The sequence below is a fragment of the Chiloscyllium punctatum genome, chromosome 9, assembly GCF_047496795.1.
Source record: "Chiloscyllium punctatum isolate Juve2018m chromosome 9, sChiPun1.3, whole genome shotgun sequence".
Lineage (NCBI taxonomy): Eukaryota > Metazoa > Chordata > Chondrichthyes > Orectolobiformes > Hemiscylliidae > Chiloscyllium > Chiloscyllium punctatum.
The window spans coordinates 71,112,614-71,136,259 of record NC_092747.1 but is presented as its reverse complement, the minus strand read 5'-3'; the positions used below and the strand labels follow the sequence as shown (position 1 = coordinate 71,136,259).

The following is a 23,646-nucleotide window of genomic DNA, read 5'->3' as shown; positions in this document are numbered from 1 at the left end:
CTTAGAACAGTTAATATCCAAATCAGAACCAATCAAAATGAGCATCTAGTTAAATGGTCTCCCAGTTCTAATAGCAGTCAATACTGATACCTATTGGGGATTGCAGAAGCCGTCTTAACCAAACTTTGCTCTGGACACCAACCCTTAAGTTTGTATAAGATCTGTCAAACTGAGAACCTATACTAGGAACATTTACAGATTAAGGGTACAACTTTGGTTTCAGTCTCTTATGAGAAGCAGGTGGTTCAGTTACAACTGATTGGAGTAAAAGGTTTGGGCTCAACCTTGATGGGGTGAAATTGGTTGAGAAAGATTCAGTTTGGCTCAACATTTTTGATTAGAAAATGGCTTCCTGAGTGAAGTCCTAATTAAATAGCTGGATGCTCCTCAAGAAGGTCTAGGACTATCAGAGGCCAAGGCCACCTTGCATATTGACCAAGAAGCAATTCCACCATTCTGAAAATGCCATCTAGAACCATTTCTATTGTGAGCAAAAATAGAGGCAGAAATCAGAAGGTTGGAAACCAACTAGTAATGTGCAGAATGGGCAGCACCAGTCGTACTGGCTGTGAAGCCCGACGGGTCTATTCGCCTTTGTGGGACTTTCAAACAAATGGTAAATTGTTTTTTGTAGCAGGATAAATACCCATTCCTTTGCATAAAGGACTTCTACGCAAAATTGCAGGGGGAGGATGTCCTTCACGATGTGCATTTTCAGAAGTATGCTATGATTAATACTCAAGGGCTTGTACCAATTTACGAGACTGCCTTTTGTCTCATTTTCCAGTGAATGATGGTAAACTTTTTAAAAGGTCTATCCCAGGTCACCACTTATCTGGAATGATGTGCTAATAATGGGGAAGACCAATAAAGAGCATTTAGAGAACTTAGGACATAGTGCTTAAACATTTCTCCAAAGCAGGAGTATGCCTTAGGAGGGAAAAATGTGTTGCAGGCACCCCAGATGATCTACTTGGGCAACAAAGTTGATAAGACCAGGTTACACCCATTGGAAAATAGTGAGGGTGATTAAAGGTGTCCTGGCTCTTACCTCTACATAGAATATCCTTTATTATCATGTGTACTCCAGTTCAGAAGTATAGTGAAAGGTTTTTACAATGGCTGCCTCTAATGGTACCATCTTAGATACAAACATCTACGTACAAATCTTGGATATGAAAGAGGAATAAAAGGGAAAGTAGTAGCATTACTTACACTGTCTAAAAATAAGTTAGAACTAAGATAGTTATAACAGTTACAGTCCAGTAAAGAATTTCAGATTTACACTACATTGCAGCAGCTCAGCAAACACATGATCTGACTGCCTGTGCCAGGCCCCAGTCCAACAACAGTCCCACTCAGCTCCAGGCTTCCAGTTTGCTCTGCACCAGCACTCAGCTACACCAAGATAACTTGCATTGCTTCAGGACTCCCTTTTCCCCTCGCGCTGCTCCAGGACTGCTAAAAAGAGGGGGACTAAAAAATAACAGGCAGAGCAGAGAAGCTCCAGGTGGAGCATCCTACTCTGCCACCATCTTGCTATCTATACTTGAGCTTAGGTTTCATTCTTTAGGTTGGTGAATTATTACAGAAAGTTCACACGTCATCTGGCCTCCATCCTGGCACCATTACATCGGCTATTGAAAAAGGCTCAGCTTTGGAAGTGGTCTTGTAGCCAAAATATAGTCTTTAGGGAAGTGAAGAATCAGTTTTTGTTGTCTAATGTGTTGACACACTACAATCCCAAATGAGATGTGGTGCTGACATGCAGTGCCTTCCCACATGGTATCATGGCAGCGTTGACTCACCAATGGCCCAGCAGAGAGAGAGGACCAATAGCATTTGCTTCCCAGACTTTGGTTGATACCGAACAAAGATACACCCAAATAGAGAAGGTAGGTTTGGTGGTCATCTTTGGTGTAAGAAAGTTCCACCAATTACTTTATGGATGTAAACTTATAATAGCAACAAACCACAAACCCCTGCTTGAGCTACTTAAAGAGGATAGGGTCATGCTACCCATAGCTTCAGGTTGAATTCAGCAGTGGGCTTCTGAACTGAGTGCATTCGATTACAATTCACCCCCAGTAGTTCTACCATTAGAACAGTGTGTTTTGGTTTTAAATTCTCTGGACATCTGTCAGACTATATGGACACCACAAAATCCCATCCAGGCAAAACTAAAACAGCTGCTGGTGATGGTGGAAAAAAAAGGGCCATCACAACCATATCTAATCTAATCTAATCTAAAAAAACCATAACTGAAATCTTTTTGGACTCAGTGAGACCAGATCACCGTCAAGGACAACATATTATGGGGAGCAAGAGTGATTGGCCCAAATAAAGGTCATAGCCACCAGATACGGGCTGAACTCCACCCAAGGTCTTCCAGGAGTTTCCAAAATGAACATGTTGGCAAGACATTATGTCCGGTGGCGAGGACTGGATGCTGACATAGCCATGTTGGTGGGGAGGTGCCCACTGTGCCAACAAGGAGAAAAACTAGTGCCAGCAGCTCCGCCTTATTTGTGGGAGTGGTCAGGTAAACCCTGGACTTAGTTACATTGACTATATTGCATTTTCCTGAGCTCTGTTTTAATCATCGTGGATGCCAATTCAAAGTGGTTGGACTTGCTTAAAATTCATTTGTCATCAGAAGGATGATTGAAAGTTGCAAGCATCTTTTGCAATACATGGACTCGTGTATTGGAAGCTTAGGCCGCAGACAACTGACCATTATTTACCAAGAGGGAAGTTGCATATTTCCTAAAGTCGAATGTGTTACGGACAAGGCCAGACCCCCTCTAAACATTGCAAGAAGTAGCCCAGACCCTAATGTTGCTCATTGTTTTAAGCAGGTATAACACAGATATTCCAAGAATGATGCAGTTGGCCAACCCATATAATCCTGTAAGTAAATTCTGTTTTGTTTAAAATTGCCAAATGAAACACAAACAAAAGAGAACAAAATACAGAATAACTTAACCTATCCAAAAACCCAACAGATTATCCCAACTTAATGATGCTGTTTCAAATACTTGCAACAATCCGCATAAAAACCCCTTGGCACAAAAGGTAAAAATCACAGCCTCTTACAGGAGCGGTCAGAGAGAGGGAGAGAAGTGGATCAGCATTGACCTGCTTCTTTGGGTTCAGCAGCTTTTACAATTGCCTGACTGTTTTCAGGGAATAGCGAGACCAAATTAAACCAAAGAAAAGCTGAGCTGGGAAAATTGGCCATTCCCCTTTCCTTGTACAAGTATTTTTTTAAAAAAGCCTTTTGCCTCAGACAGTATCTGTTAGTTATAATCAAACTGGCCCTAAAACCCATACAATCCCAGACTTTTCAGAGTCTATGTCTTTTACAACTCTCAGGGGGCAGGGGGGGGGGGAACCAAGAAGACCATCACCTTGTTAAAGGAGCAGCATCATCACAAATGGCATTCAGCATGCAAAGACAGCTCCATACCATCCATCGTCCAATGGTCTGGTGGAAACAGCAGTTCAAATGTTGAAAGCAGGCTTAAAGAAACAGCCTACAGCTTCACTCAATACCAAACTGTCCCAGGTCTTGTTTGATTACAGGCCCACACCTCAAGCAACTACAAGGATAGCTCCAGCAGAGTTGTGAATGGGGAGAAGACTCCACATCAAGTTAAACCTAATCTTCCCAGACCTAGGAGGGAGGGTGAAATGGGATTCAGAAGCACAAATGCAAAATACAAAACTCCTTTAAATGAGAGAGGCAGTTTACTTCAGGGGATGAGGTTTGGTGTCAAAACCATAGGAATGCACAAGATGCTTGGCTGATGTGAGGTCAGTCCTGTGATGTATAACCTTCAGCAGAAGAGGCAGTCCTGAACAAGCACATGGACCACATGAAAACTGCAACCTTGCAAATATGGCAGGAGTAAAACATATCCGGCCCCTCAGAACATCTGACAAGGTCCAGAGCGTTCTCCCCTTTCGCTGAGCATTGAAGAAACCACTGAGGACAAAATGGGCATGGCAGATGTCACCACCTCAAATCCGTTACTGCCTGAAGATGAATTTCAGCCAAGATGCTCCAGGCGTAAGAGGTAGGCTGCAGTCTGGTACACCAAAACAGATTTGGAAGAATGAGACCAGAAGAAGCCACAGGAAAAAGAATGGGTCCACATGCTAGGACTTAGAGGCAGAGGGATGTGATGATTGGAATGAGGTTAGTCAGGTTGATATCATGGAATATAAGTTCCCTGATTGGGCTGGTTCAATCAGGGAGTCGTGGCTGACTGGTATAAACATGAGTGTTGTGGTTCTGTTCACTCTAGTAGCCAGTTCTGAGCTAGCTGGGTCTGTGTCACTTACAGTGCATGTGTAAATAAAGGGTGACTTGGTGACGGGATACTAGCCTTCATGGATTTATCTCAGAATACACATGTATTTTTACTGGTGGTGGTTATCAGTTTTTTTAAAACAGCAATGTGGACATAAGTGCCAAGGCCTGCATTTTACTGCTCATCCCAAATTACTCAAGATGGATGTAGTGAGCAATTACCTTAAATGCTGCAATGTGTGGTATTATCACATTCACAATGTTAGTAGAGATGATGTCTCAGGACCTATATTTAACTTAACGATGCTTTCAATTAAGGTGACATATGCAGCTGACACCAGTGTTCCCATTCACCAGCTGGACATGTTCACCTGGGTGGCAAAAGTTAAGACTTTAGAATTTGCAATCATAGAAGCCTGGGTAAGTTACTGCAGTTCAGTTTACAGATAGTAGACACTGTAGCCACAGCTAGTAGTGAAGGGATGAATGTTTAAAGTGGTGGATGGGGTGCTGATCATGCATGCTGCTTTCAAGTGGATGATGTCTAGCTTCTGGAGTTGTTGGAACCATCCAGACAATCGGATATTATTTCCGTACACTTCTGATTTGTTTTAGATTTTGGATATTATCCACTTCATTATCTAAAAAGCTATAAGTGGTTCAGAACACTCTGAAATTATCATTCTGAATTTATGATGGACAGAAAGTTAATGATAAAGCAACCAAGTTGTCTAAAACTAGGCACAACTGAGCAATCCCCACAGCCTATTAACACAGCCCTCTAGCCAAGATGGTTGGCCTCCAACAATCTAATGTTTTGCCTTTAGGTTGATAAGAGGGCACCAGATATTTTCCCTGTGGTTCCTAATTACTTCAACTTTACTCAGGATCCTGAATGCAACAACACTCAGTGAATGTTACCATGATGTCCACAACAGTCAGTCTCCCTTCACGATGGAATTCAGCACCTTACATCTGCAACAATAGGTTAATGAGATTTAGGTCAAGTTGGTTTTTCCCTGTTGGCTCTGCAACAAATGCCACGGCCTAGTCTGAAGGCTATATCATTCATAACTCGAAGATTTACCATTGAGCGACTCATTATGAGGGTCTTTGAATTTCTCCACTCTTGCTATCAACGGTGCTTCTCCCCTTTGGTATTCAACATGGAGAAGTAGTGGTTCATCAGCCAAGAGAGAAGCTAAGTATTAATCAGCAGGAGAATCCCTTGCCATGATCCCTTGATGCCATAATTGTCAAATGGACCAGATCAGGCAAGGATGGTAGATGTCCTAACGGGCAACAGTGAACTAAATGGGTTGATGATGATGATCTAGTAGTTTTGTTGATGCTTGCCTGATAGTTGCTTTTAATTCCAGAATTATTTAGTTAATTTATTTCCCTAGCGGCCATAATGGAATTTGAAATCATGGGTGAAAATTAGGTGGTGAGGGGCTTGCTTCTTGGAAGGAAAGATAAAGTTGTCAAGGAGAATACTGAGATACAGGCTATTAGACTAAATGGGATTGAGGTTCATAAGGAGGAGGTGTTAGCAATTTTGGAAAGTGTGAAAATAGCTTAGTCCCCTGGGCCAGATAGGATTTATCCTAGGATTCTCTGGGAAGCTAGGGAGGAGTTACAGATCCTCTGGCTTTGATTTTTATGTTGTCATGGTTTACAAGAATAGTACCAGAAGACTGAAAGATAGCAAATGTTGTCCCCTTGTTCAAGAAGGGGAGTAGAGACAACCCTGGTAATTATAGACCAGTGAGCCTTACTTCAGTTGTGGGTAAAGGGTTGGAATGGATTACACAAGAGAAAATTTATAATAATCTAGAAAGGAATAATTCGATTAGGGATAGTCAACATGGCTTTGTGAAGGGTAGATCGTGCATCTCAAACCTTACTGAGTTCTTTGAGAAGGTGACCAAACAAGTAGATTAGGGTAAAGCGATTGATGTGGTGTGTATATAGATTTCAGTAAAGGGTTTGATATCCCAAATTCAATTATTCCTTTCTAGATTACTATAAAGCATTCCCCACAGTAGGCTATTGCAGAAAATACAGAGGCATGGAATTGAAGGTAATTTAGTGGTTTGGATCAGAAATTGGCTAGCTGAAAGAAGACAGAGGGGGGTGGTTGATGGGAAATGTTCATCCTGGAGTTCAGTTATTAGTGGTATACCACAAGTATCTGTTTTGCTGTTTGTCATTTTTATAAATGATCTAAATGAGGGGGTAGAAGGATGGGTTAGTAAATTTGCAGATGACACTAAGGTCGGTGGAGTTGTGGACAGTGCCAAAGGATGTTGCAGGTTACAGAGGGACATAGATAAGCTGCAGAGTTAGGCTGAGAGATGGCAAATAGAGTTTAATGAAAAAAAGTGTGAGGTGATTCACTTTGGAAGGAGTAAGAGGAATACAGAGTACTGTGCTAATGGTAAGATTCTCGGTAGTGTGGATGAGCAGAGAGATCTTGATTTTCATGTACATAGATCCCTGAAAGTTGCCACCCAGCTTGATAGAGTTGTTAAAAAGGTGTATGATGTTTTAGGTTTTATTGGTAGAGTGATTGAATTTCGGAACGATGAGATCATGTTGCAACTGTACAAAACTCTTGTGTGGCTATATTTGGAGTATTGCGTACAGTTCTGGTTGCCGCATTGCAGGAAAGATGTGGAAATATTGGAAAGGGTGCAGAGGAGATTTACCAGAATGTTGACTGGTATGGAAGGAAGTTCTTATGTGGAAAGGCTGAGGGACCTGAGGTTGTTTTTGTTAGAGAGAAGTTTGAGAGGTGACTTAATAGAGACATACAAGATGATCATAGGCTCTCACTGTCCACCCTTTCACCTCGAATGGTGATAGCTCGCCAGAGAGGACATAGTTTTAATTTGGGGGGAGATAGATATAGGACAGATGTCAGAGGTAGGTTCTTTGCTCAGAGTAGTAAGGGCGTAGAATGCACTGCCTACAACAGCAGTAGACTCGTCAACTTTAAGGGCATTTAAATGGCCATTGGATAATATGGATGATAATGGAATAGGGTAGGTTAGATGGGCTTCCGATTAGATGGGTTTCACAGGTCAACGCATCATCAAGGCTGAAGTGCCTGTACTGCGCTGTAACATTCTATGCTCTCTGTTAAGTTCTGAAGTACAAGTGGAGAAGAAAAACAGTGATACTGCATTTTTGGAGATACTCCCAATGGACAAAAGGCAGTTTTCAAAGATTGTACCCACCTCTCTTCCTGCTATTTTGAAAACTTAAACACTTGCCTACTGCTAATGACATGCATTTTCACATGTACAGAGTAAAAAAAATGTTTTTAATCAACCTGGTTGGATACATTGTGATATACCTCTGATGGGTAGGAACTTACAGATCTTCTAGTATAGAGTTAAGAATGCAATCACTGAGCCTCATGTCCTTAACCATCTGTGCTTATGCAGTTTGTAGGTATATGCTCATCTGGTCCAAAATGATTTAAAATAATTGAAAGTGCTTTATGGCATTCAATGCTGTAAGCTTTATTTACCAGCACTAGGACTTATAGGAAATTAACAAAATCTACATTCATCAACCTTCACTTGTATCTTTCCTTGAGTGCACAATCCCATTTCTCTATTTCCTCAAAATGTGACCTTAAATATAAATTGCTACCCTATTGTCTAAGTCTATAAGTTAGCTCACTGAGCTTTGAGGTTGTTTTCAGACGCTTCATCACCATACTTGGTAACATCATCAGTGAGAGTCTCTGGTGAAGTGCTGGTAGTATGTCGCACCTCTCTATTTATTGTTTTCTTAAGCTGGGTGATCTCATTTCCAGTTCTTTTTTCAAAAGGAGGTAGATAGGATCGAAGTCGATGTGTTTATTGATAGAGTTCTGGTTAGAATGCCATGCCTCTAAGAATTCTCGTGAGTGTCTTTGTTTTGCCTGTCCTAGGATGTGTGTGTTGTCCCAGTCAAAGTGGTGTCCTTCTTTGTACATATAGAAACTAGTGATAGTGGGTCATGTGTTTTGGTGGCCAGTTGGTGTTTTTCTTTTTCTATTTCTTTTTTTTCTTTCTAATTCTGTGTAATTTGTTAAACTCCTGTTTCTCTTGTCAGAAAACTTGTAAGTTTATTTCCTAATGCCAAAGTTCCATTTGTCGACACGTATTGAGAACAAAAGTGCATTAGTACTGACACTCAGATATAGCACTTCCACTCTACTCTCTGGGAAGCAAAATCTGCTTACCCTAACTGATTTCCATCTACTAGCCAAGGTCTAGACATATTACTTATTACATCTTGCATTTCATACCCGAAATGTCCCTCTTTTCAAAAACTGGTTGATTTCTGCTTTGTGTTTTCTAGAGATGAGATATTCGTTGTACACAAAGTCCAATTACAGTCTCACATATTACTATTCTACACATAGATGCACCACCTACATATCTATATATTAGTAAATCAGTGATAGTTTTATATCATGTTTCAACTCCATATTTAATCAGTCACATTGTGGAACTCCATACAAAATTTTATTTCACAAGGCTTTTTCTCAAGGTACAAAATAGAAGTTGTTATAGAATCCCAACAGTGTGTAAACAGACTATTAGGCCCAACAAGTCCATACTGACCCTCTGAATGTTCCACCCAGACCCATTACCCGACTCTATTCCCCCGATGAATGCACCTAGCACCTGAACACAATGGGCAATTTAGCCTGGCTAATCCACCTAACCTGGACATCTTTGGCCTGTAGGAGGAAACTAGAGCACCCAGAGGTAACCCACACAGACACGGGGAGAATGTGCAAACTCAACACAGAGTTGCCCAAGGCTAGAATGGTACCCAGGCCCTTGTGCTGTGAGGCAGCAGTGCTAACCACAGTGTCACCATGCCACTAAAATAGACATGCCATACCTGGTAAAGATAAGGCAGTTGCACCATGTCTAACCCAGCAACCTGCCCTATATTCAATCTGAAATACTCTACAATATCTGTATCCTTACCTGGCTGAAGAGAAACAAAATCATTTTATTTTTCATATTGTTGTCACACTTCAATAAATAAATTCCACCGTGTAGTGTATATGAAACAGATAAACACCTTACCTTTTTGGTTAATGTATAAACTAACTGGTACAGCAAAGGGCTACAGTCGACTCTGAGTGTGTAGTTACCTGTGTAAAAGATGGAAAGATCAAGATTAAAAGGACACGAACAAAAAGGTGCAGTTAATCACAAATAGCAGCCCACAATTGTTCCAATGGAATGCTTATCTTTGCAAGTGCAGCAAAACTTTTGTTTTAATTGTTACAATGTCAGATATTGGTGTCATTATATGAGCATTTAAGTTATTTTATTGTAGTTTTTTTTAAAAGAAACACTTCAAAGAACACTATAGACCTTCGCTGAATGACATCACACAGGCTTGATCAACAAGCATCATGAAATTGAATGCTGGTGATCAGTCAATACTCTTCACAAATTTTTCTTCAATTAGTTCTGTAAAGAGAGCTCCATAATTAAGATATTATCAAGATTGACAAAGGCCAACTTCAGATATGGATTTATTTATAAGGCATTCAACAAGCTGTCATCCTCCTTAATTAGTAACTCCTTGCTGCCCAGTGAAAACACACCTCACTGGCAAATGCATGAGATGTAGTGAGTTGCACCTAACATCAAGAACCAGACTGCTCAAGAAATTCTGCCACAAATCTTACCATCTTCCACGTTGTTCCAGCCCCTAAAAGATTCCATCCAATATCTCTGGCACAAAATAAATGTATCTTGTGAAGTTTCAACACAGATATTCGAAGCAGAATCTTTGGATTGGTATAGTTTCAGGAATGGAGGGAGGAGAGTTCACTGGTTGCTTGAGTCTGCTCCACTATTCAGTGGAACCATAGAATCATAGAAACATAGAACCATGTTCTTTTATGGAAATGTCATTCTTGGAATTTAGGTAGAACTTGTCTAAGACAATGAACCTATCCATGGTATGGAACAAGTCATTCTCATTTATTTCACTTCACTGTATTGCATCAATGTAGGGTTAATAGGTCAAGGCAGACATCTGCTCAATGATGTCTGCTTCAAAACTTCATGACAACTGCTTTGTCAAAAACAAGGTTCTGTTAAAAATCTGGTCGATCTATGTCTTTGTTTTCCCAACACTAAGGAAAACAAACTTTATTAGATTCGTCATGTTTACAACATTGGGGGAAGCCATTTGGCCCATAGTGTCCACGCCACTTAGTAAAAATTTGATGACATTACTTCAATCTTCTGACTCTTGGCCCATAACCCGATAAGCTATGACAACACAACTGACTATCTAAACACTGCTTAAATCTTGAGAGTTTCTAACTCAATCATCCTTTCAGGCAGTGAGTTTGAGATTCCCACCATCCTCTAAGTGGTGTACTCAACTCTTCTCTTATGTCCTGTCTTGCTTTTTGGTTATTGATCCCCCTACTAGTGGGGAAAAAGAGCCTTGCTATCCACACAATTTACAGAACATTACAGTGCAGTACAGGCCCTTTGGCCCTCGATGTTGCGCCAACCTGCAAAATTAATCTGTTGCCCATCTAACCTACACCATTCTGTTATTATCCATACGTATGTCCAATGCCCATTTAAGTGCCCTTCATGTCAGCAAGTCTACTATTGTTGCAGGCAGGCCGTTCCACGTCCCGAATATTCTGAATAAAGAAACTATCTGTCCTAAATCTATTGCCCCTCAATTTAAAGCCAAGTCCCCTCTGTTTAGCCTTCACCATCTGAGAAAAAAAGGCTTCATTGTTCACCTACCTAACCCTCTGATTATCTTCTACATCTCAATTAAGTCACCTCTCAACCTTCTTATCTCCAATGAAAACAGCCTTCATTCCCTCAGCTTTTTCTCATAAGACTTTCCTTCCATACCAGGCAACATCCTAGTAAATCTCCTCTGAACCCTTTTCAAAGCTTCCACATCCTCCCTATAATGCGGTGACCAGAACTGCATGCAATACTCCAGGTGCGGCCTTATCAGTGTCTTGTACAGCTGAAGCATGGCCGAGTGGCTCTGAAACTTAATTCCCCTTAACAATAAAAGCCAACACACAACATGCCTTCTTAACACCCTATAAAACTGGCAACTTTCAGGGATTTATGCACGTGGACACAGATCTTCTGTTCATCTACACTGCCAAGAATTTTATCATTAGTCCAGTACTCTACATTCCTGTTACTACTTCCTAAGTGAACTACCTCATACTTTTCTGCATTAAACTCCATTTGCCACTTCTCAGCCCAGCTCTGCACCTTATTTATGTCCCGCTGTAACCCACAACATCATTCAGCACTATCCATGACTCTGCCTACCTTAGTGTCATCTGAAAATTTACTAACCCATCCTTCTACGCCCGTCTCCAGGTCATTTATGAAAATGACAAACAGCAGTGGCCCCAAAACAGATCCTTGTGGCACACCACTAGTAACTGAGCTCCAGGATGAGTATTTCCAATCAAGCACCATCCTCTGGCTTCTTAAAACTAGCCAATTTCTGATCCAAACCGTTAAATCACCCTCAATCCCATGCCTCCATATTTTGTGCAATAGCCTACCATGAGGAACCTTATCAAACACTTCACTAAAATCCATATACACCACATCAACTGCTTTATCCTCATCCGCCTGTATATTCACCTTCTCAAAGAACTCAATAAGGTTAGTGAGACACGACCTACACTTCACAAAACCATGGTTAACTATCCTGAATCAAATTATTCCTTTCCAGATGATTAGAAATCCTAGCCCTTATAACCCTTTCCAACACCTTACCTACAACCAAAGTATAGCTCACTGGCCTATAATTACCAGGGTTATTCCCACTCCCCTCCTTAAACAAAGGAACATTTGCTGTTCTCCAGTCTTCTGGCACTACTCCAGTTGACAATGATAAAGTTTGAAGCCAAAGGCTTTGCAATCTCCTCCCTGGCTTTCCAGAGAATCAAAGATAAATCCTGTCGGCCTCAGGATCTTATCTATTTTCAGATTTTCCAAAATTGCTAAAACTTTCTCTTTGTTAACCTCAATCCCTTCTAATCATGTAGCCTGCATCTGTTCTCACTAACATTGCTCTTTTCCAATATGAATACTGGTGTAAAGTATTCTTAAAGCACTTCCCCATGTCCTCAGATTTCACACACAACTTTGCACTACTATCTTGTCCCTACTAATCTTATAGCATTTAAGGGAAATTAGCATATGAAGAGAGTGGTTTGTTTAGGACTATATTTATGAGAATTTAGAAAAATGAGGGGGCATCTCATAGCAATCAATAAAATTCTAATATGATGATTGTAAATGCAGGACGTTGCTCCTGATTAGGAAGTCCACAGTCTAAGGTTACAGAGTAGACCATTTAGGATTGAGATGAGGAACAATGTCTTCACCCAGAAAGTGACAAGCCGAGGAACAAAAAGCAGTTGAGGTCCAACGATTTTTTTTCTGGGAGGAGATAAATACAGTTCTTAGGGCTAAATGGAACAAAGGGTATGGGGCAGAAGTGGAAACAAAGTAGTGAATTGTATGATCAGTTATGTTCATAGCATATAGTGCAGCAGGCTTGAAGGGTTAAATGGTCCTGCTCCTATTTTCTCTGCTTCTCTATATCACTTTAGGTCCCCTCTCAACTTTCACTGCTCCAAGGAAAAGAACCCTAGCCTGCCCAGTCAAGACAGCTCCTTGCAAATCTCCTCTGCAACCTCGAGAAAACACATCCTTCCTATGTTGATGTGATCACAACTGCATGCTGTACTCCAGCTGTGGTCCCAAATAGTTTTTCTGCAGTTCCAGTTTAAAATCTCTGCTCTTGCATTCTAAGCCTCAGCCAATAAAGGAAAGTAACCTATTGCCTTCTTAACGATCTTATCTACTCATCCTGCTGCCTTCAGGACCTGTGGATATGTACACCAAGGTCCCTTTGATCTTCAGTACTTTCAAGGATGCTACCATTCAATGTGATCCTTTTCCTTGTTAGCACTGCTAGTCGCATTAACTTACACTCTTTCATTTGCCATTGCTCTGCCCAGCTGACTAGTCCACTGATATTCTCCTGAGGTTTATGGCTAAGTTCTCCCTATTGTGCCAAGTTTTCTGACATCTGCAAGCTTCTTTTGATCATACCTCCTATACTTAAGTCCAAATCATTAATGTACATCACAAACAACAAGGGCCTGAACACAGAACCCAGCAGAATCTCATTGGAACCAAACTTCTACTCACCAAAACCTGTCTGTCTCTATCATCACCCTCTGCCTTCTGTCTCTTTCAGTTTTGAATCCCATGTGCCATTTTAACTTGTATCCCATGAATTGTTACTTTCTTGCCAGTCTGCCTTGATGGACGTTATCAACAGTCTTGTAGTCCATGCAGACTACATTATATGTAGAATCCTCATCAACACTCCTGGTTACCGCCTCTAAAAGGGTAATCAAAAAAACTACAATCAAGTCCTTAACAAATTTATACTGACTTTCATGGATAAATCAATATCTCTCCAAGAGCAGATATATCTTATCCTTCAAAATTCTTTCTAGTTTATAGAGATCTGTTTCATGATCAAACTTTAAAAATAGAAAGCACAGGGATTAAGTTAGCCTGGAGGCAGTGTTTTTAGAGCAGTAGGATAGGGCTATTTTCTGGGTCTCTAGATTGCACCTTTGTGAATTCTTCACCTTCTCAGCTCATTATCACCATCTGCAGCAAGTGCAGCATACCACAGTCATATGTCTGAACAAAACTAGGCAAGGTTTACCACTACTGACTACAAGGTGCAAACTAGAATCCCACAAAATGCAAGGCTGCCAGAAGTTACAACACGAGTGAGAGAGTCCAGAAAATAGAGGAAGCAAGAAGTGAGTTTAATGAGGTTAAATGAAATGTATTTGAACACAAGGAACCTGAGGGATAAGACAAATGTGCTGAGGGGAAACAAATATAGAAATGGCTAGAGAAACTCAATAGGTCTGGCAACATCTGTGGAAAAAAAGATTTAACATTTCAAGTCCAATGATCCTTCAGAACAGGCACAAAGGACACAGAATGGTATATGGGATTATGCTATCATAGCAATATCAAGCCTTGACTGAAAGATTGTGAGGATTGGCAACTCAGTTTTCCTGGTCATCGAGTATTAATCTAAAATAGAGAAAGAGGAAGAGGTTTGCAATATTGATCACGGATCATCAAATGTGACCCTACACATAGAAGCAAAAACCAGGGAAGAGGCAACCTTGTTTTTGGGTATGTACTGTGGACTCCCAAACAATAGGAGAGATAGAGGATTAAATATGTAATCACATTTTAGAGAAATATAAGAAGAAATTGATAGAATCAACAATGGACTTTAAATACCAAATATTAACAGGGATGTTTTTAGTGTGCAAGTTATGGAGGGAGCAAAACTCTTAAATAGCAACAAGGGTTTTTTTTCTGGCCAATACTTAGCCTAAAAAGGCAGATGAAAGAAAACAGTCAAGGAATTTTTTGGAGACAGTGACCAAAACTCAGATTATGAATAGCTATGGAAAAAGATAAAGATGAGTCACAAGTTCTAAAGTGGGGAACAGCTAATTTTACTCCAGTCAGGCGTGCCTTGGTTCGAGTGGACTAGGAGCAGCCACTTACAGATAACTGTGTCAGTACAATGGGAGACAGTCAAGGAGGAAATAGCAAGAAAAATACATTCCTGTAAATACAATAAGTGCGACAAAGATTGGAGAACCCTGGATGTCAAGGGTCATGAAGATTAGGACTAAATAAAAAGAGCAGTTTATGGCAAATTCTGGGCTTTTAATATGACATAGTCTCTAGAAGAGTATAAAAAGTACAGGGTGGAACTTCAAAAGGAATTTAGAAAAGCTGAGAGAGTGCATGAGAAAACATTGGTGGGTAAAATAAAGGACAACACAAAGGTGTTCTTTAAATATATAAAGAGCAAAGGAATAGCTCAGGAAAGAGTAGACCCTATTAGGAACCATAAAGTTAATGTGTGCAGATACAGAAGATGTGACACAGTCCTCAGGAACGACCTTGTACCAGTTTTCACAATGGAACAGGATGATGCAAGTCTAGACATCAGGGTGGAGAACTGTAAAGTATAGAATAAATTAACATAACATTTCATTTCTTTAAAGGCCCCCCTGAGCAGTCAGTGTAAAGAGACATAATCTCCTTTTTGATTAATACACTATTGTAACCAATTTCTGTCTATAGCTTTTGACTCAATCACGCTCAAGTCACCACCTTTTAATCACCTGGAAACAGAACAATATCATTTCTGCTGTTAGGTTTCACAAAATAGAATCAGATCACATATGCTTCTTAATTTCTCTCTGCAGTAGGTTCTGACAAGATAATAAAAGTCGATTCTTCATAACTTTCTGAGCGAAATGAATTCCAGCCAGTGCACATTTCACAAGAGGTCAAATTCTATAAATAAGGCTGGCATTACACACCTATCAAAGGCTCTAAAAATACTAAGGTTGCAATTTTGATTTTGTTCCTGATAACAATTACTGCAAATTTCTTAGCATTGAATGGAAACTATTACAAATCAGTTATGGTTCAAAGCTAAATTGTAGGTCAGATGATTTACATAATGTTTGATGCAATCAAAAATACAGTCATTGAGTTCAAGACTAAGTGGTTGACATACCATGACAGATCTCCTGCAACAGCAGCTACAAGTAGTGATAGTTCAGGGCTGACATGCACAAGCATCGTGTTTTGTTTTTTCCATTTTAATGGGACAACATTGCAATAAAAATAACATGAAGCAGTTAATTGCTCAGATATGGTTTTGAGATGGTAGTCCATCTTTTGAATGGTACATTCTGCTTTCTTGCAGGGATTTCCAAGGCACGAGGGTTCTAGCACAATGACCAAACTTTTGATTCATGAGGTTGGAAGTTTGCTCACTGAGCTGGTAGATTTGTTCTCAAACGTTCCGTCACCATGCTAGGTAACATCATCAGTGAGCCTCCGATGAAGTGCTGGTGTTCTGTCCCACTTGCTATTCATGTGCCTTGGTCTGTTGTGGTGAGTGATATCACTTCGGGTTCTTTTTCTGAGAGGTTGGTATATTGGGTCCAAATCAATATGTTTGTAAATGGAGTCTAGGAATTCCCGTGCATGTCTTTGTTTAGCCTATCCCAGGATGAATGTATCGACCCAGTCAAACTGGTTTCCCTTTTTGTCTGTGTGAATGGATACTAGTGATAGTTGGTCATGTCTTTTGGTGGCTAGTTGGTGCTCATGTATCCTGGTGGTTCATGGTTAGAATTTCAGATATTATTATTGATAAACCATTAACAAGTGTGGTATACGATTCACTGATGGATACACAAAATAACTGTGTATGCAGAGACGCACACTTTACAAATTGATTTCATAGGTGAAAAATTGACAAAGAAATCTGATACAGTTGTCTTATTTACCTTCGATGGCTGAATCTGCATTGATGTATGCCACTCCCCGTTCCTGTAGTAGTTTTGCATTGTCCTTAATGTAAAAATATCAAAACATTATTGAAACCAGCAATAATTTATGCATTCCTTTATCCGATGTCCCTATACGTATGTATGTGTTACCTCATTCATTGGTAAGTTCAAAGTTAGTGCTTCATATTACGAGCTACTACACTTCAAAGGTACTCGATTGATTGTAAAGTATTTTTAGATGCAAGAGGTAGTAAATGCTGCATGTGAGTTTCCTACTTAAATGGTAATAAATTCAGAAGAATTCAAGAAACAATTCCTGATATGAATAATTTCCTGAAGATAAAATGGGAGATAGAAGCTTTCTAGCTATAGCTAAGTAGGCAGTCTACCTCGATTTTGACTAAATTTACCTTCTTTCTGGAAATTATCAGAACATAGCAATTTATTTTAACATTTAATCCAAGTTTCTTTACAAACTATTTTTAACCTATTTCCCTATTTCACTGTAAATTTTTGTATTTGTTAGAAGAACAGCAAATTTGAATTCTACATTTAGTTTTAAGGGGAGAAGAGTGGAGCTACAACTAGTATTTTAAACTTAAATAAAGGGATGAAAGCTGAGCTAACTGGAGTGGACAGTGATACCTTACTAGGGGATAATGTGATGATCCCAGCTGATAGTAATATGAAATACGCAACATCCCAGAGAGAGACCTGGCTTGGAAGATTATAAATTTTATTTTTGTGATTTGTTAACTGTGGTGATCAGTCACTGAAAATATTCACAAGAGGCAGCCAATGTACTTTTAATAAAAAGAACATAAAAGTTTATTACATATACAAAAGAGAAAGGAACCTTGGGCCAAATTTTCTAAGGAATGGCAATCTCAGGCAGATAACTATTTTGTTTCAAAGTAGTTTAAAATCCAACACAGATATAACATTGCTGAGATGAAAAGTTACAAACGAAATAATTTAAAAGGGTGAAATTACAGTAGAAGTTGGAGTTTTAAGAGAATTGTGCATATTGCTTCTCATTGTTTAGAGATTGAAATTTAGACATAATGGACCTATTCTTTGTTGTAGAATTTCTAACAACTTACCTCTGCCCACTCTGTGGAGCCCAATAATCCAAATTCTTCTGCGTCCCAGCTGGCAAATATTATGGTTCTTCTGGGCTTCCAGCCTACATAGAATCAAATAATAGCAATGCAAAATGTTCGCCTTTAAAAGGCATATTTTTTGCTCATCAACTCTCACTTACCAGCAGTTGTAATAACAAACTGGTTTTAGTATTAAGCCCTAAAGATAGACAGTAATAACATGCTACATAAGGTAAACATCTAAGCATTGCTTTGTTCACAACAAAGGTGAACATTTATACAATAATAAAGGAAAATACTGTGGATGCTGGAAATCTGAAGCAAACACAGAATGCTGGAGAAATTCAGGTTAAGAAGGAAACACACAGACAGGTTGCACAATCAAATTTGTACAGTCGATTGTGCTTTGGGAATTTCACTTTCAAGGCCAGCATTTGTTATCTACCTCCAATTACCTTTGAGATGGTGGTGACAATCCACTTAAACTATTCTAGTCCAGAAGGTAGAGGGAAACTTTCAGTGCTGTTGGAGAGGAAGTTCTAGGATTTAGACCTATTGATAGTGAACAAATGATATAATTCTCAATCACGATGACGTGTGGCTTGGAGGGGAACTCGAAGGGGTGATGTTCCCATTCATCTGTTGTCCTTCTCCTCCAGGTGGTAGGATTTGAATACATTTGAGATGGATTTGAAGGAGGTGTGGTGAGATGTGGAAATCTTGTAGACAGAATACACTTTGGCACCAGTGACTGTTTAAGACGGTGGCTGGAGTGCTGATCGCATCATCTCTATGTAAAAACCGCTTCTTTTTAGTTTTCTTTATGCTTGATTGTCGACCAATATGGGAAAAGGTCTGTCTTCAGCCAAGGACTGAGGAAAGAATTGCTGTACTTTTAAAATCAGGTCATTGAATTCATTGGGGGTTGTGTTTATTATCCAATTACGTTGCAAGTGGTAGGAGAGTGGAGATAAAATGCCATAGCACTGGAGTGTGTGTATGTGTCTGTCTGCTTGTCTGTGTTTGTGCATGCCTGTCTATGTGTGCAGAGTGAGGTTCAGTCAAGAACAGATTATTGGTTGGTGGAATTGCAACTTGTTGTGGATGCCAGAAGTCATCAATCTAACAACAGTTCTGTTTTCTAGGCAGCTGGACAGCTGGTGTGTGAGAATTATGTAGAGGCAAAAAATCTTCAGACTTGAAAGAAGCAGGGTCTGTCTGTTTCTCTATAGCAAAGTAATTCGTGCCTGGAGCAGTCAGTGATTCCTCCCACATTTATTAAAAGCTGTTGCCTTTCATCAGTAACTGTGACACTGAACGATTAATGTCTATACCCCTTGTGTCTTCAGCAAAGAACAGAAAGAAATCTGGAAGGAAGGAGACCAGAGACCTGAAGATTTTGAGAAGATAAGGAAACCCCTCATCAAAGCCTATGGACTGGTGCTGCTGAACTGTGGTTCCCAGTAAAATTTTCCTCTACTCATACATATTTTATTTGTACATCTGTTTGTATGCAGGGATTTTAAAGGAGGGTTAAAGTTATATGTTGATGATTCATAATTTTGTTTACTGATGACTAGAACTTATTTCTAATGAACAGTAGTTTGTCTTTGGATCAGCCATGATCCGATTGAATGGTGGAGCAAGCTTGAGGGGGTGAACAGCCTATTTCTTATGGTCTTACAATATAAAGTATAGGAACATGATCGATATTTTCTAGTAACCTGATTCTATCGGACAAGAAAATTGTGGATTTTGCATACTTGGATTAAATAATTTACTTCTGTGGAAATCTGAGTATTTAATCATGTTAATCTGAGTAACATGAACAACTGAGTTGGTGAATATGGCTCATTATTAAACAGCGACCCTAGTTGTAAAATTAGTAGTGCACCCCTTAGAATAACCAGGAATAGTCTCAACCATGATTGTTTTCATGTTACTTGCAGAGGTTAGGCTCGTTTAAATTGTCAATTGGATATTGTAACAGAAGTCTGCTTGTGCATGTGGAACTGTACTTCAGGAAAGGTTGGTAAGTTTCAAGAGTAGAAAAAATTCAGTAGACAAAAGGCCAGTTTCAGTAGTAATGAGAATGTAATCAGGTTGGCTTTGAGTTCAGAGTACTGTTTGTTAGACAGAAAATGCATGATTGCGATACTTGCTGTTAATTGGGAGACACTGCTGTATTAAATGTGACAACTTAAATTGAAATAGAAAGTAAATCAAAGAAAAATGGTAAAAGCCAGACAAATAATCAGAGTCAAATAGAAAAAAAATCTTATATAGCCAAATTAATGGAAGACAACTTGAGGCTACACAGTACAGTCAATAGTTGATCATGCAGATAACTAACCAATTCAAATCCAGAAGATGGTGGTCATCTAAGATTGAGCAATTGATTAATTGCAATTTAATTTAAACTTTTCAGTTCAAAATACTAAATACAGATATTGCATTGTGTGAGATTCAATCAATTGTATTTCTCAGTCTCTGAAATTAAGAAAGAGTTAAATTCATCTACATAGCAAAATGGTGCCATTGTTTGTAGTACACTCAGACTTTTACCTTCCTCCATAAGCTTTGTAAAACTTCTCACGGCCTCATGTACAACAACTGCTCCAGACATTGGATCAATACCACCAAATCCCCAGGCATCTCGATGCCCTCCAAGAATGACATACCGATCTGTAACAGTAAAGAAACACAGAAACCATTCTTTTCTCTTTATGTACAACAGAATCTTCACCAATACCAGTAGGCAATCCCACTTTTTTTTATTGAATAGAAGGCTAGTGATCTGTTATGAAACCATAAGGTATCCATATGTTAACGTTAAAAAGTGGAAACAATACTTTTCAGCTTTTGTGTTCAATAGCATGCACTTCCGGTTCAAATGGTAAATAAAGTTCTCTACATTTGATACAATCTCAGAACTCCTCTACTGTATAATTTGCTACAAATTATTTAATAAATCATTGCTGATATTGTACGCAATGTTTTGCAAGACGAATAAATCTCAGCAATACAAAAATATGCAATCTTTTGAAATATAAAATTGAAATAAATAAAAATAATTTTAAATCCAGAAATACTCTCACCTGGTTCCAGTGCTCCTCGAATTTTGCCAATCACGTTGTAAATTCGTCTAACCTCATTTCTCGTGTAAACATTCATTCTGACTTTGCTAAAATTTAAAATAAATCTTTTAGTGTTCCAGTGAAAGAAGTCATTCAAGTACTAAAGTTAATATTCACTTAATCCCATTTTATACTTTTGCCACTGGAAAGTTCAGCCTGTGGGGAAACACAGGTTAACAAGAACAGGAGTGAGGGTTTAAAAAGGATTTGAATAAATTACGGTAAGAATGTTTCAGATAATTTGAACTGTTGGAGGTTGAGATATGAAAGTTCAGTCTAAGCAGCTTTGAATAGTTGAGTCTGGATGTGACAAAAAGCATGGATGAAGATTTAGCTACAGATGAACTTAAAGTTTGGAAGGGTGCTGGAGGTGGATGGTCTTTGTGATGGACAGGGAATGAATTTCGACGATGGCTAAACTGTTTATGTTTGAATTCCACTTCGATTCCCCTGCCTAGGATCTCTATTTTCGAAACATTCCATTGAGTATAGGAGTTGGGATGTCATGTTAGGGCTGTACAGGACATTGGTGACTGTACATTACTGCATTCAGTCTTGGTGTCCCTGCTATGTTATTTAATTTGAAAGGGGTCAGGAAGGATTTATAAGGATGTCGCCAGATTGGAAAGTTTAAACTGCAGGGAGGGGCTGAATAAGCTGGGATTTTTTTTCCCCTGGATCATTGGAAGCTAAGGGATAACCTTGTGCAAATTTATAAAATCATGAGGGACGTAGATAGAGTGAATAGACAAGATTCCTCCCCCAAGTGAGGGTGTCCAAAACTAGAGGGCATAGGGTTTAAAGTGAGAGGGAAAACGTTTAAAAGGGACCTGAGGGGCAACACTATTTCACTCAGAGGATAGTGCATGTATGGAATGAGCTGCCAGAGGAAGTTGTGGAGGTGGGTACAATTACACATTTAAAAGGCACCTGAATGAATACATGATTAGGAAGGGTTTACAGGGATATGGGCCAAATGTTAGCAAATGAGACTAGATCAGTTTAGAAATCTGGTCAGTGCAGATGAGTTGGACTGAAGGATCTGTTTCCGTGTTGTATAACTCCATGACTCTAGACTCCGCCTCCACTGCCTTCTGAGGCTGAGAGATTCAAAGTCACAACAACCCTTTGAGAGGAATAAAAATCTCCTAATCTTTGTCCTGGAAGACCAACATCCAATTTCAAAACAGTGTTCCTTAGTTCTGGACTCCCCCAAAAAAGGAAACAGCCTTTCCACATTTTTCTCATCAAGACCTTTCAGGATATTTCTAGTCTTCTATCAAACTTCCCACAACCTTCTCTATTCCACTGGAAACAAGCCCAGCCTATCCAACCTATCCTCATAAGAGATATTTAGGTATTATTGCAAGCACCAATCTAATAAACCATCTCCAATGCCTTTATATCCTTCATTAAACATATTCACTTAAAATGGAGATATAATCTCACAAAAAATGCACTACATAACTTAAGTATAACATACTGACTTACTGTGTGCAATTCTTCTCATAACAAAGGATAGCATTCCATTGGTTTTCTTGGTTGTGAATTGTACTTGCATTCTAACTTTTGAGACACGTGACAAAATACTTAGATCCTCTTTGCCTTGGAATTCTGCAGTCGGTTTCCATTTAAGGAAAAGTCTGTTTTTATATCCTTCCTGCCAAAGTAAACAATTTCGTATTCTCCCACATAAACTCCATCTGCCAGATTTCTGCCCATTCTACATGCATTTACAACTTCCTGATGTCTGCTTCACAATAGCCAGCAAATATTCATTTCCTTCATCTCTTCAGCTAAGTTACTGACATAAATGATAAAATGTTGAGGTCCCAGAATAAAGCCCTGTGAGATTCTACTGATCACATCCTTGCAATCAGATCAATTTATGCATGTTCTTTGTTTTTTGACAGCCAGACAACCTTCTATCCATAATCTATACCCCCACACCAGCTTTTATTTTCACAACAGCCTTTATCATGGCACCTTACCAAATGCCCTTTAGAAATCCAAGAACATGTATACCTTGCCAACAGGTTCCTCTTTATTCAGAGAGTATGTTACTTCTTCAATAACTCCAATGAGCTGATTAAACATGATTTCTAAATGACAAAACTATGCTTACTTTTCCTAATAACTTGAGTGTTTCTACGTATGCAGTTCTAATCTCTTTCATAATGATTCTTACACCTTCGCAAGACATGAGGTGGATTTGCCGGTGTCGGTTTGAGATGGACAAAGTCAGACGTCACACAACACCAGGTTTATTTGAAATCACAAGCCTTTTGAGCATTGCTCCTTCATCAAGTGAAGTCACTTCATCTGATGAAGGAGCAGCGCTCCAAACCTGTTGAACTATAACCTGGTGCCGTGTGACTTCTGACTTACCGAAGACATATATCAAGTTAACTGGTCTATAGTTCCCTGTTTTCTGCCTCCCTCCATTTTGAACATAGAAATTAAATTTTCTACTTTCTAGTTCAACAAAACTTTTCCTGAATCAGAGAATTGCAGAAAATTGAAACCAACTGATCCACTACCTGCATCATTCACACCCATAAACTGCTCAGCTTGACCAGGAGTATTCAGATAGTCATCAGGCTAATG

General features: G+C 39.3%; 1 protein-coding gene across 1 annotated transcript in view; it reads right to left on the bottom strand.

The window, feature by feature from the left end:
• naalad2 (N-acetylated alpha-linked acidic dipeptidase 2) overlaps window positions 1-23,646 on the bottom strand; it is a 151,807-nt gene that overhangs the window by 63,820 nt on the left and 64,341 nt on the right. The window contains exons 9-13 of the mRNA XM_072577777.1: window positions 21,001-21,086; window positions 20,468-20,587; window positions 17,903-17,985; window positions 16,797-16,860; window positions 9,418-9,485 (exon numbers count right to left, since the gene is read on the bottom strand). Of these exons, the coding sequence (XP_072433878.1) occupies window positions 9,418-9,485; window positions 16,797-16,860; window positions 17,903-17,985; window positions 20,468-20,587; window positions 21,001-21,086 (421 nt within the window). The remainder of the gene's footprint in view (window positions 1-9,417; window positions 9,486-16,796; window positions 16,861-17,902; window positions 17,986-20,467; window positions 20,588-21,000; window positions 21,087-23,646) is intronic.